The sequence below is a fragment of the Paracoccidioides brasiliensis genome (assembly GCF_000150735.1).
Source record: "Paracoccidioides brasiliensis Pb18 unplaced genomic scaffold supercont2.7, whole genome shotgun sequence".
Lineage (NCBI taxonomy): Eukaryota > Fungi > Ascomycota > Eurotiomycetes > Onygenales > Ajellomycetaceae > Paracoccidioides > Paracoccidioides brasiliensis.
In genome coordinates, this window is record NW_011371364.1 from 213,726 (window position 1) to 231,184 (window position 17,459).

General features: G+C 47.7%; 3 protein-coding genes across 3 annotated transcripts; all 3 read right to left on the minus strand.

Annotated features, from left to right (window-relative positions):
* Positions 1 to 210: 210 nt before the first annotated feature.
* Positions 211 to 12,130, minus strand: PADG_05767 (histone acetyltransferase TRA1; the record flags this gene model as incomplete). The annotated part of the gene is made up of 3 exons (XM_010762904.1): positions 211 to 11,592; positions 11,725 to 11,882; positions 12,049 to 12,130. 3 exons carry the CDS (start codon positions 12,128 to 12,130, stop codon positions 211 to 213), a joined length of 11,622 nt encoding a protein of 3,873 aa, XP_010761206.1.
* Positions 12,131 to 13,629: 1,499 nt separating this feature from the next.
* PADG_11975 (uncharacterized protein) lies at positions 13,630 to 13,836 on the minus strand (the record flags this gene model as incomplete). The annotated part of the gene is made up of 1 exon (XM_010763266.1): positions 13,630 to 13,836. The coding sequence occupies one exon, from the start codon at positions 13,834 to 13,836 to the stop codon at positions 13,630 to 13,632; it is 207 nt and encodes a 68-aa protein (XP_010761568.1).
* A 332-nt stretch (positions 13,837 to 14,168) lies between these two features.
* On the minus strand, positions 14,169 to 17,045 carry PADG_05768 (protein phosphatase 2A regulatory subunit RTS1; the record flags this gene model as incomplete). The annotated part of the gene is made up of 8 exons (XM_010762905.1): positions 14,169 to 14,547; positions 14,609 to 14,736; positions 14,806 to 14,976; positions 15,044 to 15,397; positions 15,479 to 16,087; positions 16,214 to 16,606; positions 16,765 to 16,888; positions 16,957 to 17,045. 8 exons carry the CDS (start codon positions 17,043 to 17,045, stop codon positions 14,169 to 14,171), a joined length of 2,247 nt encoding a protein of 748 aa, XP_010761207.1.
* Positions 17,046 to 17,459: the final 414 nt, after the last annotated feature.

Below are 17,459 nucleotides of genomic sequence, written 5' to 3' on the forward strand. Positions count from 1 at the left end.
AACAGAAAGGGGTACAAACAAGAGACGAAGAAAATGAGGAGATACAAAGCACAAAAGATTACGAACTGGAAATTTGCCAACCTCGCAATAAAGCAGCGGACAGGGGGGGGAACACCATTAATACAAGAATGAGAAGGGGGGAAAGAAAGAAAGAAAGAAAGAAAAAGAAAAGGAAATAATAAAAATCAGAGTGCAAACACCTTTCCCATATCACAAATACGGCATCCACAACGCATCGCTTTGCGACAAGTTCTGCGGGTTGACCGCTCTTGAAATAAGATCAATAACAGATTGGTTTGCTGGCAAGTTTCCATCTGGCGGACTCGCAAGACTAACAGCCCTATTGACAATAAAATCACTATTACTCTGTACCATTTCTCGCAGCTGGGTCTCAACCGTCGAACCGCGCTGCGCACCAGACCAGAAGATCATTTCATCACGGACAAATATGCTAAGTTGCTGTTCTAGTTCGTGTCGTGGTTCTGTTAGGCAGCGGGCGATTGCCATGACTGCGCACGCAAAGATGCCCTCGGTCGCCAAGGGGCCCATCAATGTTTGGATGTTTGGTGTAAGGCGGAAAGGTACATGTTCTGGGTTGAAGAAGAGGGGCTTTGCAGTGTGGATGTTGGGGATCAATTCAGATCCCCAGATGTCTCCTGTGGCTCGTGAGATGGAGATTTTGTTTGGATACCGGTTGGTCATGTGCATGATATAGGTCATGAAAGCCACAGCAGCGTATTGATAAGAGAATTGGCGGCGGAAGAGCCAGAAATCAGCAAAGTTTGGATATGTTTGCTGGAAAAAGTCCAGCAAGATTGTATTGGGAACCCATTTCTCTTGGATAGCTGAAAAGATTTCTGAGCGAAGAACTAATGACTGTTCAGGGGTACGCTGCTTATCACCGTTAGTAAATGGAGCAAAGAACATTGATCCAAATTTACTCACGTTTTGTTTCATGTCCGCTAAAGAGCGCATTTTCTCCATCGTAAACAGCACGGGCTCATCTTTGCTCATACCAGTACGTCGGCAGTGGTCTTCATACACACCCTGCAATGAAATATAGGACGGATCGTCCTTGACAAGACGAATGTGAGGAGCGAGGGGAATCATTAGGGGAAGATGGAAGTAAATATTTCGTCGTCGACTCTCCTTTCGTTTGGAAAGAATTCCATTGAAAATGCGGAAAAGTTGTAAAATCCGCTCCTCCCGGCGACAGTGGCGGGCAGCAGGATGTTGGACAGCGAAGCAATGTAGGCTACCATCGTGGCCTCGCATCTTCAAACGCCTATGGCAAACACCAATCCCACGCACGAGTTCAACATTAGGCAGGAAGCGACCAATACGGACAAAGTCTTGGTTTTTATCTTTGTGCTCGAGATACTGTCCTGGAACTTCGATTTCGTCAAATTTGAGATATTTGAATTCGCTAAGATGTGGTGAGAACGCTTCCAGGGATTGAGTATGCGGCCGTCGATCAAGCTTTTCTTCAAATTTATCACGCCATCGCCGGAGTTTATGAATGTACTCGTGCATTGTGGGCTTCTTGACAACGAAATCAGCCTCGAATGACTTGCGGATATGTGCAGGAAGAATGGTCTCTGCAAAGCGGGTGATGTTACCCTCCGTTGCTGGCGGGAGCTTGAAGTCTTGGGCATATGAAGCGGGCATCCGGCCTACGTAAGCAAGACCGTCATTAAGCAGCGCAACAATTAGTCTATACGCGTCTTCATCAGGCGGGCATTTGAAATTCTTGTGGATTTGGTCGACCATTGTCTCCATGGAAAGAGCAAGGAGAGGGAACGCGGTCTTTAGCGTAGACATGACATCTTCTGCGAACTCCCAAGATTTCTTCGGAAGCTCCTTTTGTGAGTTATCTGGATCGGATTTTGGTTGTACGGCGTTAGGCACGCCAGGCTGTCCAAACTGTCCATGCTGCCCAACTTGTCCGAGCTGTCGGGGTTGTCCAAGCTGTCCGAGCTGCCCATGTTGCCCATGTTGTCCAGGCTGTGCGGGCTGCCCGGGCTGTCCGTGTTGCCCGAGTTGTCCGGGTTGTTGTCCAGGTTGTCCAAGTTGACCAGGCTGAGGAGGCTGTCTGGGAGATTGGTGTCCTTCTGTACCGTTAGTTGTTGCCGTATCCGTTCCCGACATTCCAGGTTTCATATCTGGCGAACTCTCTTTGCCGTTAGGAGAAGCTTGTTCTTTCACGCGATTAAGCCTCTCTTGTTTCTGTTCATGTGTTTTTCGGATAGTATTCAAATCCTCTCGAGACGTTCTCAACAAGAAGAATAGAGACTGTGGGTATAATTTCGCAATCCTGCCAAGAACGGCAGCAGCCAACCTCGCTTCACGGTGAGATAGACTAGTAAGCAGCTGTGGGATGAAGGTAATCCAATACCACACGGGAGTATCACCCTTAAAATTTTCAAAGGCAGAAGCAATCCTCCCTTCCTCGTTGTCCAAACTAAGAAGCCACAAGATGCGACTCAGAAGCTTTCGTGACTTGGGACTCTTGTACAAGCCAGCCGCCTCGAGGTAGCAGCTTACGGCATTGCTTGCAAGTTCCATATCTGTAGGATCCGCTTTGAACCGCTGATCACTGTATTGTCCCCATTCAGCCCAGGCCTTGGCAAGTCGCAGATCATAATAGAGAGCAACCCCAAAAGCTTCATTAGCTTCTGTAGTATGGTTGAGTTTAGCCAGAAACATACCCTTCAGAGTATAGAATTCGGCCTTTTGCTGAGCATTAAAGTAGTTTAAATTAGTGTTGTTGATCACATCCAGCCCGCTATTGAGCTCCTTGTGGTTCTGGTAATGGCACTTGGCTTGTTCTCGTAGCTTAAGGAAAGCTTCCTGGATCTCAATATTCGGCAGCGTGTAGATACGGCTAAGCTGGTTGATGCACACTTCGGGCATTTGATGTTTACGTGCAACATGAGCAAACCGATTGATAATCCAAGCGGTCTCGTGGTATCCTCGATAGGCATAGGAATTGCTGGCTACAGTGTTTGACTGAGGTGGGAGCAGGCTAAGATAAGTGGCGTTGATCAATTGGAAAATGTGCTGTCTCCATGTGACTAGATCTTGCCAGGCATTGATATCGTCCCATACATTCGGAAGTCGATCGCGCCAGGTTGCCAATAGCAGTTTCAGTTCCGCTGACTTGGTATCCAGATTCCTTTCATTTGTCTGAGTCAGGCTGCTACAAATAACACTTGCATCGTGGAGTTCAACCAGCTGTTGGAAATTCTGCAGAATCGGAATATGTGCATTGGTAATTCTCTTGGGTAGCTGGTGCCACTTTCGGATCGAAAGTTGGATAGATTCATCACATATATTATTAAAATCCTGCGGGCTTTCTTGCTTCCCATGGAACTTGAGAAGGGACATGAAAGCTTGGAAGAACGTCCGACGAGGGGTCGGAGCATCAGAAACGGACTTGATTAAAGAATCCAACTGATCACGATTGGCCTCCCCCTGCCAATTATCGAGATTTCTCCATGTCGCTTCCAAAAGAAGATCATTAAAGTTCTCATGCTTTGCGAAATCACTCAGGATCTCCCATTGTTGCAGCTTCTGGGCGCAAATCATCCAGTGGTCTTCCCAGAGGAAATACTCTCCCTGTGAGAAAGGGACCGCGCCGGTACGTGCTTTGATCTGGGCTGATTCGTACAGCTGCTGTGCCTTATCCCACATACCTTGCTGTTCATACGATAGCGCAGCATTGGTTTCGACAAACTTACATCGTCTGCGCCAGGTACCATAGAACAGATCATCTTCCTGCAAACCAGCGTAGATCTCAACGAGGGAGTCCAGGTTACTTTCACGGACAACGGGAGTATCGACAAGTGGGCTAATAGCAGACTCTTCAAGAGCACAGGCGGCAATGTACCAAGCATCATAAGTCCGACTGAGGAATTTCATCACGTGGGGAGGGATCTTAAAGCGTGGTTTAGCTCTGACTACACCTTCAAGAAGAGCCTGAATGACATTTGGCCGCTCATCAATTTGCCCCCGATGATACTCGCGTGTAAGCAACGTAACCATCCCCTTCTCCAAGTCGGATCGTTCCTCACGATTAAGTGTAGACCAGCAAATAGTAAACAGAGTCACCCAGATCCTATACGCAACCTTCGAATCTGCGTGTTGAAGCTGCGAAAGAGGTTCAAGAATATCACGGACCTTGACATCTCCAAGCTCTTGGCAGAATTTCCTATTATCAGCAGCTAACAACTCTAGCTGGCTGTCCACCAGAACTCCATCTTTTCTAGGATCCTTTTCCGAACTTCCAAAGAGGAATGCAGTGGGCGAAACGGTGAAGTCCTCCGGGTGTAGTCGTGCAGGGGTGCTCATATCGATCGAACCAATGACTAACTGAGACGCCTGCGTAAGCCAGAATGAGTCTGCAAGGGTATCCCAGTTCTGCGACGTTAGCACGTAGCTAAGTCGAGTATTTGCTGAACGGGTCAGACTTCGGTCGAAAATTGACATGAAACGATTGCGCATTTCAACATCCTGTGCTCGCGTGCCAATCAGGAATGCATGCTCTAGCCGAACAGTTAATTCGGTTCTTGTGATCTTAGGATCCTCGTAGATGCGTATGACCAGCTCCAGGAATTGCTTAAGAGGTTTCTGGTCCGGTCTAGATTCGAACAGGAGCATCTTATGCAGAACGGCTGTTTTCTCCTTTAGTGTTGGCCACGACTCGGTCGAGTTGAAAATCCAAGACTCTGCCATTCGCAGGATCTTCGTGCAGAGCCGGATGTCATGGGAGCGTTCAACAAGTTGAGCTAACACACTAAGGAACGGTCTGCGCTGCTCTCCCAAATGGGACATTCTAGAAGCAAGCAGGTCGATAGTCTTTGAAATCAGGTCGACACCAATTTCAAACTCCGCATCCTCAGGTGTAGGGTGCTGTTGCTCTCCAGGCCGCATGTTAGCAAAGGTGTTATTGTTATTATTAGTAGTGTTAGTGTATGCAGCGACGTGATCCTTTGCGAGCTTCAAAGAGAATATTTTCATGATGTGAAGAACATGCTGATCAATCTCTGCGGGTTTGCTCTTTGACAAAGTCCACAAGATGTTAATGGCAGAGACATAATTGCTTGTCGATAACGCTTCCGTAGCAATTGCGGAGAGGTACGTGACAAACTCTGAAGGAGAATTATCGACATCCATAGCATCTTCTTCTTCGGGCTGATCATCAGCAGGCATCGCATCAAGGACTCGCTTGATGGGTGATGGTAATTGGCGGAGCTCTGTATCATTCATGATTCCATGCAGGCAGTCTTGAATTTCGGGGTTCTCCGATCGAAGGGGCTTCTCAAATAACTTTTGCAAAACTGAAACACGACTAACAATCCATTCGTTCGGCTTGTAAGCAATTAAAACCCGAATAACCTGAAGCGTATTCATCATTGCCGTTGCGTGCTTATCGTCAGGCTTGTCAGCTTTATCTCCGGTGAGGATCGGCTCCGTCACTTTCTGATATAAATCGATATCCAGATCACCCCAGTACTCAGGGGAAAGTAGGCCTCTCAGTAAACGCATAGCCTTCTTAACCATCTCTCCATAAAGAATAGGAAGTGCAGGCCGTTGTACGATGATTTTGTCCCGGAACCTAGCAGCAGGGACACGATATCGCTCAGGGAGACCGCAAATAAACGTGACAAGGTACTTGATAAGTGCCGTCCGAAGATCAAGAGGAACAGTGTATTCCGGCCTCTCTCTTGTGACAGGCGGGGCGAGAGCAGCAGATGGTGCTGCTTGTGCCTCCTCGGCTGGTGTTGTTGGTCGGGGTTGAGGTGCGCTGGTTTCACGGACTCGCCTCTCCTCCCATGTCCAAATAAGTGCAATCAAGTTCAGCGCCAGTTTCTTGCTGTCATTGGATGGATTAGGAGGTCCAGCAATTTTAATAAGAGAAGGGACAATAAGGGGTACGAAGTTCTCCCTGGATTCATAGAACAAGTCGGGCTGTCGAACCAGGAAGTGGAAAATGCTCTGCACTTGCTGGAGGTTCGCCGTTTCTTCAGCTAGAATGCGACGGGGCCACCTAGCCCATAGAGGATACCGCACATCTCCGGAGGAGGTTATTCTCCTGGGGAGCACGGGTGCCAGAATTTCCAAAGCCTGCATCACCAGCGCCTTGCCCTCGTTTTGGTGCGCCCTCAGCAAAGCGACATATATTTGAACGACGATCTTGGACGGCGTCTCGTAGTGGAAGATGAAATAGCTGATGAGGACATAGGCGCCATACTTGTTGATAATGTCCTCTAGGCGGATATAGCTCCATGCAAACTTGATTATATCCTTCCGGGTATCCTGCACAATTGTATGGTGATATTTGATCAGTAGGGCAGAAAGCTGGAGAAGCTCCATCCGTGAATGATCGACGCCTGGCTGGCCAGATTCCTCGCTGATGTCTCCAAGTTGTGGTTTCCACAGCCTATTGTGGATTGCCTCGGTCATGGTTTTATCTACCAATCTGGGGCCCGTTGGAGGCTGGCCCCAAGTATTCTTCACATCCATTGCGAAAATAGGATTGACCACGTTGTGAAACACGTAAGTTTTCATTCTCTGCGACACGTTGCGCTGACCATACAAGTCCAAACAACGCATGATTAGTGTGCGCCTATAATCAATAGACTCGTTCGTGATTATATGTTCATAGAGGAACTTCGGGAAAGCTAGTGTCATCTTGAGCTCGCGGGCTGATAATCTATTGATGATCTCGAAGAGGAAATCCAAGTCCTGCAGGGAATGTGACAGGTATGACGTGAAGATATCCATAAGTTGATCCTCAGCCTGTTCAACTCTGAGACGCTCGTTGAGCGGAAGCTTGTCGGTGCGAAGTTTGTGTTCAAGGTCCCTCCCCGCTATCATGAGGTGTCGCTTAAGGTCCGGGTTGTTCTTCAGCCAGCTTTTAGTCGGATCATGGAAACATACAGCGTAGATTACATATATGGCATTGATTACGGTGGTATTCTTATTATCAGCATGTTCCTGTCCGAAGGCTATGGAAACCAACGTATCCCCATCCGTCATGATGGTGGACCGTATGGATTCGCTCTCTGGGTTCATTAGTATCTGGCCAAAGAAACGACCGTATTTCTCGTCCTGTAGCCGCGCCCGGAAGAAATCCCAAGTTTCTTTGGCATATCGGTTAAGATATTTCACGAGAGGTTTTCTGAAGAGGCTATTTGATGTCCGACGCAATTTTTCTTCCAGAGACAATACCTTAGCGACCAGTGGCTCCATGAATGCAGTCGCAGCCGAGGGAAGAAGATGGAAAATGTTAAAGATGGCCGCCACCACCTTCATTGGTGGGCTTTGCTCAATAAGTGAGAACGATACTCGCTGAAGGATATTGTCATCGGCAATACTCTTCATATGTTCTAGCAATCGAGAGCCAATTTCCACCTTAAAATAGTTAGTCAGAAGCGTAAGAAGTCTAGCCAAACCATCAAGGCCAGCAACGCTCAGCCGCTTCGGATCCTGCAGATTCATTAGGATGGGCCGGAGGCCGTTCTGAAGCAAGTCCTTGGGCAACTTGTTCGTCTGCGTTAGCACATCGCGCAAGCCGGAGTTTGCAGCCTCGATAATCTCCGGCGAGCGAGAGTAGAGGGATTTGAAAAACACGGCAATAACACGGGCACGTCCCGTATTCAGCGGACCACTTGCAAACTCCGGAAAACTCATGGCCATTGACAACAAGCGAAGGCAGGAGACTCGTAGATTCACGATTTGTTCCGCAGTTTTAAATTCATTCGGTTTCGATGCAAGAGCCTCGTCCTCACTGTCCACCAGCGCCAGTGATTCCATCAACAGACGATTCAGTTGGTCGTTGAATGTCACGATACCATGATGCAATCCGAGGCAGAAAGTAATCGCGTCAATAAACCCAATCTCCGTGGGAAACGAAAGAGCACGCAAGGGCTTATTGAAAATAGGCTGAAGAAGCCTGTCCTTTACGGGAGCGAGGAGTTCATGTTTTTCCGCACCAACAGCCTGCGCAATAGTTTCAAAAGCTTGCTGAGAAGTTTCGCGAACGTGTTTGCTCATATGTGAAAGCTCATAACTGAAAATCCCGCATAGGTGAAAGAGCCTGCTCTTCTCATTCTTCAAATCGTCCTTGGATGCACCAGTGTTACATCTTCGGAGAATGAGATCAAGCGTATCTCGAGCTCGTATCCTTGTGCTGGCCGGCAAATCTGTTGGTGTATCTTTAATAACGTACATCAGAGCTCTAATGAATTCCACTTGACGATCTGCCAACCAGGGAGTCCCAAGATCAAGATCCTTCACAAATACCTGGATCCCCATACTTCCACCAGCCTTGGTAAACCACTCCTCCTCGTGACAGTTGTGGCAGAATACTCGCGCAAGGTGGGAGAAGAAGGACAATTTGCCGACTTTATCAGGCGACCCGAAGATAACGGCAGCTGCATCGCGGACAGCAAGCATCGCGATTTTAGCCGCATCACGGACATTAGCATTATCTGATGAAAAACATTCCACCAGAGCGTCTGCAAGCACTCGAGTATCCAGATACATAGGCCCCTCGCCCGAATTAACATTGAACGGCCGCCTCGCATGCCGGGCTTGTGCAAGAGATCGACCAATCTCAATTATGGTGAAATGGCGGCAAACGTCCACGACGAACGCAGTTGCAGCCTGCTTCAGGTCCGGAATTGTTGTCGCAACAATACATGCCTTCAGCAACTTCTTCAATAGCTCTTCTTGGGCCGACTTCTTCGGAATCGAGCCACTTCGTTCAGATTTCTCTAGGATATCCGGGCCAATGGTCAGTCTGCCTTCGGCCAAGTCATTTGCTTGCAGCCGCAACAGCGTAGCCAGATCCTCCGGCGGATGCTCAAGGCCTATGTAAAGCTTGAGCTGGGAACTCAACATATGGAACGCCTGTTGTTTGTAGAAGGCATCGGAAGCTTTGGCAGCGGGCGTCCTTGGTGTTTCAAGCAACTTCCCCAGCGCTAAATCAACCCCAATATCGAGCGGGAAGGCGCGTTCTTTATTTGCACCGATAAGTTTAATGTCTATGCTGGGGATATCATCGGCATACGCTTGAAACGACAAATCCGGTGGGTGGTTGAGAAATTTCCGATTCCGGCCACCTAATTTACCAAGGATACGCATAGTGGTGTGTGCATGGAAATGGCTATACGGGTTTGGACGGAGATGATCCCAAAGAGCAGCCATGAGTTCATCCACGATGGGAGCCATGATAGGATCCAAATAGGCGGCAGTCAAGTTATCAACGCAAAGTTCGAGCGTTCGGAGGCCCTGGGCGACGAGTTCGGAGCCAGCTCGAAGAGCAACAACCATGGGCCGCATGAGGTGACTTAGATGAGGGAGAAGATGGCTGAGACGGGCCGGAACAGTCAAAGTAAGTTCGACATAAAGGTCGCGTTCTTGGGGTTTCCGGGCACTCAGGAGGAGGTTATTAAAGGTCTCCAGGAGCATCTCAAGCAATGGTAGGATTTCCTTGTATAGAAGCTCAAATCGACCTCCACCGATACTACGGAACAGAGAGCGGAGAAGGAGGAAATAATTCATCGGTTCCTCGGCGGTCACGGAAAGTTCAATGCATTTCGTAACAATTTTCGTGAGATGGGGGTGCAAGACCTGTTCGTTCTGGGAGGAAAAGAGCGTAACGGCCATGAAAGATAGCTTGAACATCCTCAGCAGTATCCTTGACTTGGACACATTTGATGTCCCCACCTCATGAATCCGATCCATGAGATACTGAAGTACCATCCCTGCAAAGGCGGGAGATGTCGCCTCACTAGCTAAGAAAAACTGAGGCAAGTGTAGTAGCGAGGAATGTTCAAACATAAGTTCATGCAGATAAGGTATTTCCGTATCGAAAACTTCATGGAATGTGGCCGTGTCGATGCAATGAAAAATCGTGCCAAAGGTTTCCAGAAGTTCTTTCTCCTCCTTTCCCATCTGTTGCATATACTGGCTGGCAAGGAACTCAAGGGGCGATGAGTATTGCACCTCAGGTTCCGGCTGATCGATACCGTAATATTTGAACACCTTGGCTCCCTCATGAAACAGTTTTTTAATCACAGCAACCTCCTCCGCTTTATACCCAAATGAAACCTCAGGCCAATTAGGTGGGACAATAGATGGGTCGACGCTGATGTGGTCCGGATTACACACCTTCAGTGTGTAAAATAAACTCTTAAGACCCTTGACAAGATTGCTAAATAAGAATTTATTATCTGCAACTGGGTCCCCATTGCGCTCTCGGGGGTTTGACGTCTTTATCGGGGCTGCGGAGAAAATATCTATTTCATCCCAGTCCGGCGGGTTAATGGGGTCAGCTAGATACGATTCCTTAACGTTGTCTGGTTGTGACTTCGTAGAGCGGGTTATCTTCACCGCATTGTCAAACTGGTGGTTCATAGCTGCGAACTTATCCCCTATCGCATCAAGAATCATGACCAGGAAATACCTCGCATCCTGCTTGTCTGGAAGTTTTGCTATCCGCTCAGCCATATTCAACAACAGTTTGGCACTCATAGTTTGAAAACTGGTCCCTGGAAAATCATCATGAAGGTTCTTCGTATACACCTGCACTGTCCGACGAATCTGATCACGATTGAGGGACTCGCGAACATGATGGATGAGATCTGCAAGCATGCTGTATGCTAGAGGTCGCATCGCCTCGTAGACAGTAAGGCCATCACCAATCAACGTCCGCTCATCCAGCAACTCATCAATCTTGTCCAGGAAGATCTTCCTGTAATTAAAGTTGATAATATGGCGTATGGCAACAAGTAATTCTTTCCTCGAGCTAGACTTCTCCCGCGGACAATCTTGTAAAAGCCGCACAACGACACCTGGAAGAGACGGAAGGAAATCCTGCAACTGATTCGCATACATGCGAAGAAGATAGGCAAGAAAACTCATCGTCTTCACCTGCGCAGTGATAAACTCACCGAAGGCCGCTCTGTTCTTTATCTCCTTACACACGCCTGTGAAAATCTTACCCTGGGCCGCAGCCTCTGCATGTGCCTTTTCCTGGGGTCTGGCCTGCAGAAGCAGGATTCCCTTAATAAGTGGCACGAATATTTTAACACTAGCAGAAACAACGCTACGATGTGCTTGGAATATTGAAACGACGATAATGGGGCATTCCGCTAGGACTTTGAAGGACTGCATTCCTCTCAAAAGCTGCTGGTTAGACTGCTGGTCAGGACCAAGTTCGGATACTGAGGTAGCGGGGGAGCTAGGTCGCGGGGACTGGAAGTTCTGTGCAGTATTGCTGGGTGTTGATGGCATGTGAGGAGTACCCAGAGCGGGACTATCAAAGGTATCTCGCACAACCTGCTCCATCATCTCAAAGAGCTCCTGAATAAGCTCCAGGAATGGCTTGACTCTGGTCTGTGTAGCTTTGGCCTGTCGCCGTTCCAGGTCCATGATCGTTTTCATACAGAGGACGGCGTTATCCTCGTTCTCGATTCGAACAAGCTCCAACAAGAGATCCACCATTTCACCAGCGTAGGGTTCGACATCGGGGAGGTCTAGAGGAAGGCGGTGGAGGATCTCCAGAATACAATTGCGCAATTTCTAATCGATTTAACGGAGAGAAATTTCAGCCTGAGCAAAGCAAGCGACAGACAAAGCAAATAATGAATACCAAGCATATCATATATACATATTGTTTTTTGCCCTCTTCGTATGTTCTGAATATAGCCTTACCTGGTCAAAGGACAGACTGACAAAGACAGGCTCGCCCTTGAGTATCTTCTTGAACACCGGCCACAGCTTTGACAAGAAGACGGGGTAATTTGGGCCAGAACACAGCTGCTCTAGCGAGTCGCGAAGCTCAATCGCGATATTCGATCTGACCTTGGGTTCTAGCATGAATGGAGAAGGCAGTTAGTGTAATGTAGCAGAGCGAAGTGGACCAATTCAGCAGCCAGCCAGCCAGCCAGTCAGCCAGCCAGACAAAGACAGAGGGACCCATATGCCATACGGAGACATCGCAAATGTTCGAAAGAAAAGAAAAGGCATAGTACACACCGATCCCCAAATCCGCCAGCTTCGTAGCATAGACATCGATATTTCGCTCCATAGGCGTGATTCCGCTGGGTGAGCCCGCCATGGTTGCCGATCAACACAACGCAGGCAGAGCTTTATTTAAGCTTGTACGGAGAGGGATAGAAGCGCCAGGCCCTGCGGCCGGCTTAGCAGTATTATATCACCCCCAAGATTCCCAGGGCGGAACAAGGTGCATTCGGAGAGGATGAAAGCGCGTGTGTTTATGTGTTGCTATTGCGTGTTGGGGAGAGAAACGCTGGTATTTTAATTCGGCGGGGAAGTAGGCACACGGGAGAACGAATGGGTCATTGGGATATGGTTCGCAAATGTCAATTGGAGGTTATGTAGCGCTAGAAGATTGTGAGTCGTAAATGACGGTGGGGAGGGAGGGAAAGATTGTGATGTTGGTGGAGAAGGGAGCGGAGGAGGAGGGAGGTGGAGGTTGTGGTGGTGAAGGAGATAGAGAGCTTGTTGCGGGCGGAGAGACGAAAGTGATGCAGACGAGCAAAAAGTTCTGGGGAGGGCACTTGACCCCGTGAAATTCACTAAGCCAGAAGGGGACTAGTGAAACAAGGTACAGGGCGCTAGTCGCGGCTGGATAAATGTAATCCCGTGTTGGCGGGCGTTTATTGGGCGACAGTGAATGAACGCTGACTCAGCAAGTTGGAAGGCAGGGCATCAAACACCCAATAGTTAATAATACAATTGAGAGGGAGAGTTTGGAAAATTAGCCTTGCAGTTTGTAGAATTCCACAGGCAGAGATGTGTATAGCTATTGCGAAAAGAAATGAACAAGCTAGAACAAGTAGTTAACAATAGATATATAATAAAATATATATTAGAGGGAAGAAGTGGTCTTGTTGGATATATTAGATACTAGGCCAAAAGAGCAAAAAGCAAGCAAGCGTAGATGAAAGGAGGAAGAAAACTCCATTTCACACCAAGTTATTTTTTTTGTCCTCTTATTGCCCGGACATGCAAGTTCTAATAAAGAATTCCAAGCTTGAGGGGAAAAAAATTATATAAAGAAATGAAAGTGGAAGTGGAAGTGAAAAAGAAAGGCAAGTAACAACAAAAACTTTAAATCCTGCTGCAACTAAGGTAAGATAGACTGGAGCAGAAGAACGATAAAAGCAGTAAGGAGATGAAAGAAAAAGGGTTTGTGAGAAGCAGAGATCAAAATTTCCATGTACACAAAAACCAAACCAAGGGTGATTTCATCCGTCACATGTTGCGAAGTGAGTGATGAAGCAAACGCGTAGAGAACTCAAAACAAAAAATAAAATAAAGTGCAAGGAAGAGATGAAAATAAGAAAATAGATAATAAACGCCGTATCAAGAATATGGGAATTTAAAAATCATCAATGGCGGAAAAAAAAGGGCAAAAATCAAAAATATCCCAGCATCATTTGCATCACGCGGCTAATCTGTTATGCCTGTCATCATTGCAAGGTTTTCTGAAGAAAGGTAGCGTTGCGCCAACAAAACGAAACGGGGATGGCAATGGAAAAAAAAAAAAAGTAATAAGCAGGAACGGGAATCAAGAAAGAGAAAATATCCGAATCACACAGCCCACGAGACATTACTCATCGAATTGCTCCGTGACACCGCAGGCGTCGCTGCCGCAGCAGGCCTGCTGTCTCCTCCCCCTACCAACTTCCACCCAACTAAGTCTCTCCGCTCTCTCTCCGCAAGCTTTCTTCCCCTCGCCGCTACTGTTGCCAGACCCTCCACCACCCCTCCACGAACGAGATTCATCGAAAGATCCATGCTGGCGCCTCTGAATCAACCGTTCAGAGCAACGTTAGAATCATCTAGCTGCAGAATAAGGTTATATGAGACGTGACACTCTCTTTTCATAGTTGGGAGTTGATTGACACGGAATGGCGGATTTGGAGAATGGAGGGGAAGGCTGGAAGACAAGAAAAAGGGTATGGAGCATGGGAAATAGGTACCATTGGGATCAGAAAGAAAACATGAAAAGCTACAGTAGATAACAAACAAGTAATCGGATCGGATTCTTGATTCGAAAATGACAACTCTGCAAAAAACTCTTCTGTGGGATAGGAGAGTAAAAAAGAAAATTACAAATCAAAAAACGATCAGCTCGCAAAAACACTAACCGAATTCTGCCCCTCGTGTTCCCGTAACCTCCGCTCTTTATTCGCGTTAGACTCATCCTGCAGCTTCAGAGCATTAAGCCTCTGCTGGCTATCATGTGTAGCCGTGTCCATATCATCTACGTGAGACGATTGTCCTTGTTCCTCAGAAGGGGATGTCTTAGCCAGCGAAGACGTCCCTGCGGTGCTCTGTCTAGATTGTGCTAGCTGCTGCAGCCTGTCCCATTTGCTCTGGCGGTTCTTCTCCCGGGCTTCTGCTGTGGATTGAAGCTCTGTATAGTCATGGGAGCAGTCGTCGAATAATTGAGGACTGATTTCCATAAACAGCTTCATCGCGTTATAAACCATGGAATGGATAGTTCTGTGATGAGGGTTAAGTATAAGGGCGAGTGAAATTGGTTTTGGTTGTGGGTAGGTCTCACCTGTTCCAATGGCCTTTTGAATTTTCGTAGAGGGGCGCAAACATAATAGGGAGAATAGTTTCTACATTATCCGTTACAAGATTGCAGAAGTATTCATTGTTCCAAAAATATAATGCTCGTTCGGCCACCTGAAGACATGTGTTAACGACACGAGGACAGTGTAAATTCATCACGAGCAATAGGAAAAAGGAGCACACCTGGAAATGAGGGCTAGCAACCGATTTTGCCAATTGGTTAAAAAGAGGTTCCTGGACTTTTGCGAATTCCGCAGGGTCCATGACTTCGAAGATATCCTCGACTTCATTCAAAAACATGACCTCTTTCGTGCTATTTACTTTGGGCCAGTACCGAAGCAGCCCAAGGACAACCTAGGCAGACGTTAATTGTGGCCAAAATGAGGAACGGTAACAGGGGAGGGGGGTAAAGGATCAGTACCTCTTCAGTAAGAGATGAATCCTTTTCTAAGAACTGGACTATGCAATAGGCCAACTGAGGGTGGTACATGCTTAGACTCTTCACCTTGTGAAGGGGAATCAAAACACGCGTTAAGAAGAGCTTGTGCTCCTCCTTGAGGGGGAGGGCAAAGCCATTAATTATAGATCCAAGAATCTCGAGCAGCTCTGCTACCCCATTAAAGCGTTCCGTCTCGTACATAAACTGGAAGAAAACATTGTTGATCGACCGTCGAATGTATGAGCGTAGGTTAAGGAATTTACCGTAGATACGGTGGAGTGTGGTTTTGAGGAAGTCTCGTTCGCGTGGGTCTTCGGAATCAAAGAGTTCCAGTAACTTCACAGAGAGTTAGCAATCGTTGAGGAAGGGAAGTTGAGTTTCGGAAGGGTGGAATGGAATAGACAAAACGAAACATACTTGTAAAACAAACTGGTGGTCAATATACGCTTTCGCTATGTTGGTATTGAAATCTTGGCTCTCGATGAACCTCAAGAAAAATTCATAAACCACCTGAATATGAGCCCACGCACCCTCAAGAACAGGTTCATCCTCTTCTGGGTCAAACGCGTCTCCTTGTGGGTTCACTGGCGGGGGAATAGGACGAAATAGGTTTTTGGCAAACATATCCACCACTCGCGGGTACATGGGGTCAGTGATGACGGATCTGTTGTTGGCAACGTAGTCTAATAGTTCATGCAGGGCCAGTCGCTTGATTTCTTTGGATTTCATATCGCCTGTTGGGTCATTGAAGTCGAATATGATATTGCACTGGTCGATCTTTTGCATGAACAAATCCTGGCGCCGGTTCGGAGGAACTTCATGAAAACCCGGCAGTTTTTCCAATTCTCTCTGGCGCTGGTCCGATATATCAAACCTCGACGAGTGTTGCCGTTTTGGCGTCCTAATGCCCTCCGGAACATCCTTGGGTGTTGTTTGTAATCGGTCGAATACGTGGGATTTTGCGCCAGCTTTAGGTGGCTGAAGATCGCCAGGCATAGTTTCTGCAGCACCAGGTGGAGGGATGTGCTAATTGATATCTTTACGTCAGTATTCAGTTATACACGTCATCGTAGAACACAAGAAAGGCGTAAGGAAAATACGGAAGGTGAAGACACTTGGCTAGGATATAACAAAATTGCTTTTCGAACATACCGGTGCACTGGGGCTAATGATTACGCTTGGTGCAAGTGGCTGTAGCTGTCTAATGGGTGTTCCAGGACCGTTCCCGGGCATCTGACCCGTATGTGCCCCTCCCATATTTTGACCATGGGGAATAAAATGATGCGCGCTTTGGGGAGGTGCCGTCTGACCTGGAGCATTATGATGAATAGCCCCGCCAGATTCCCCCTGCATTCCAGGTTTCCCCTTAATATCGTTTACCGTGGTGGTCGACGATGTAGGTGTGCCATGATTGGAGTTCGCCGGGGAATGGCCGGGGCCTGACGAACTAGAGAGTGTGTTTTGCCCTGGAGAGGGCGTTCCGGACGACGAATCCTTCTTCTTGGAAGATTTGTTTGAATCTTTTGCACGGGACAACTGTTCGTGCTGGAGCGGTCAATCAATGCCGTGTCCGCCTGGCACTCCAACAAAAAAATAAAAATAAAAGGATAATAAAAAAAAAATTAAGTCCAAAGACGGAGGAACTGTATACTGCCGACAAAGAGCATAGCTCCTAGGGGAGATGGTGATGGTTGAGGACTTACAACTCTCTGCCTAAAACCCTTCATGGTAGCTATCGGGTTGTCGAACACATGTACAAGAGATCCAAGAAGTTTCAGCCAATCGACCACGATTATCCGACAACAAGCGGATTGTCGTGACCAGTAGCTGTGGGTATTTAAGGAAGCGAAATGGTGAAATGAGCGGGTTTTTTTTTATATATAATCTAGGCGCACGATGTAGAAATGAGTTCTCTAGCTCGGATCAGAGGGTGGAGAGTGGGGAACCGAAGCACGCGGATAAATCGGTCAAGGATGGCATTCATCACAACACGCAGTCGAGGCGAAACAGTTATCACATTGGTGGGATAAAGTGAAAGGAGGGTAGACGAGATATATGATCTATCTCGAGTGGGAGGGGGTAAAAGGAGAGTTATATAAAGGGAGTGGAAGAGAGTTGACCAGTGTCTCTCTGGTCGACAGTGAGCATCGGTTGGCGGAGCGGCACTCTCTATGCAGCGAATGACACAGAGCCGGGGATTCAAGGGTTTTCAAAAACCGGGAGAGGTTATCGAGCCCAGGTCCCCGTAACAGTCACGTACCTCAACACCCAAACAAGCCAGAACGATAGGAGCTTGATTGGCTCAGGGAATAAGGGGAGGCTGCTGCTGCGTGATATCTAGTTGAAAAGGGCCGGAGGAGGGAGGCTGGGGGGGGGGGGGGGGAGGCGCAGGAACTGG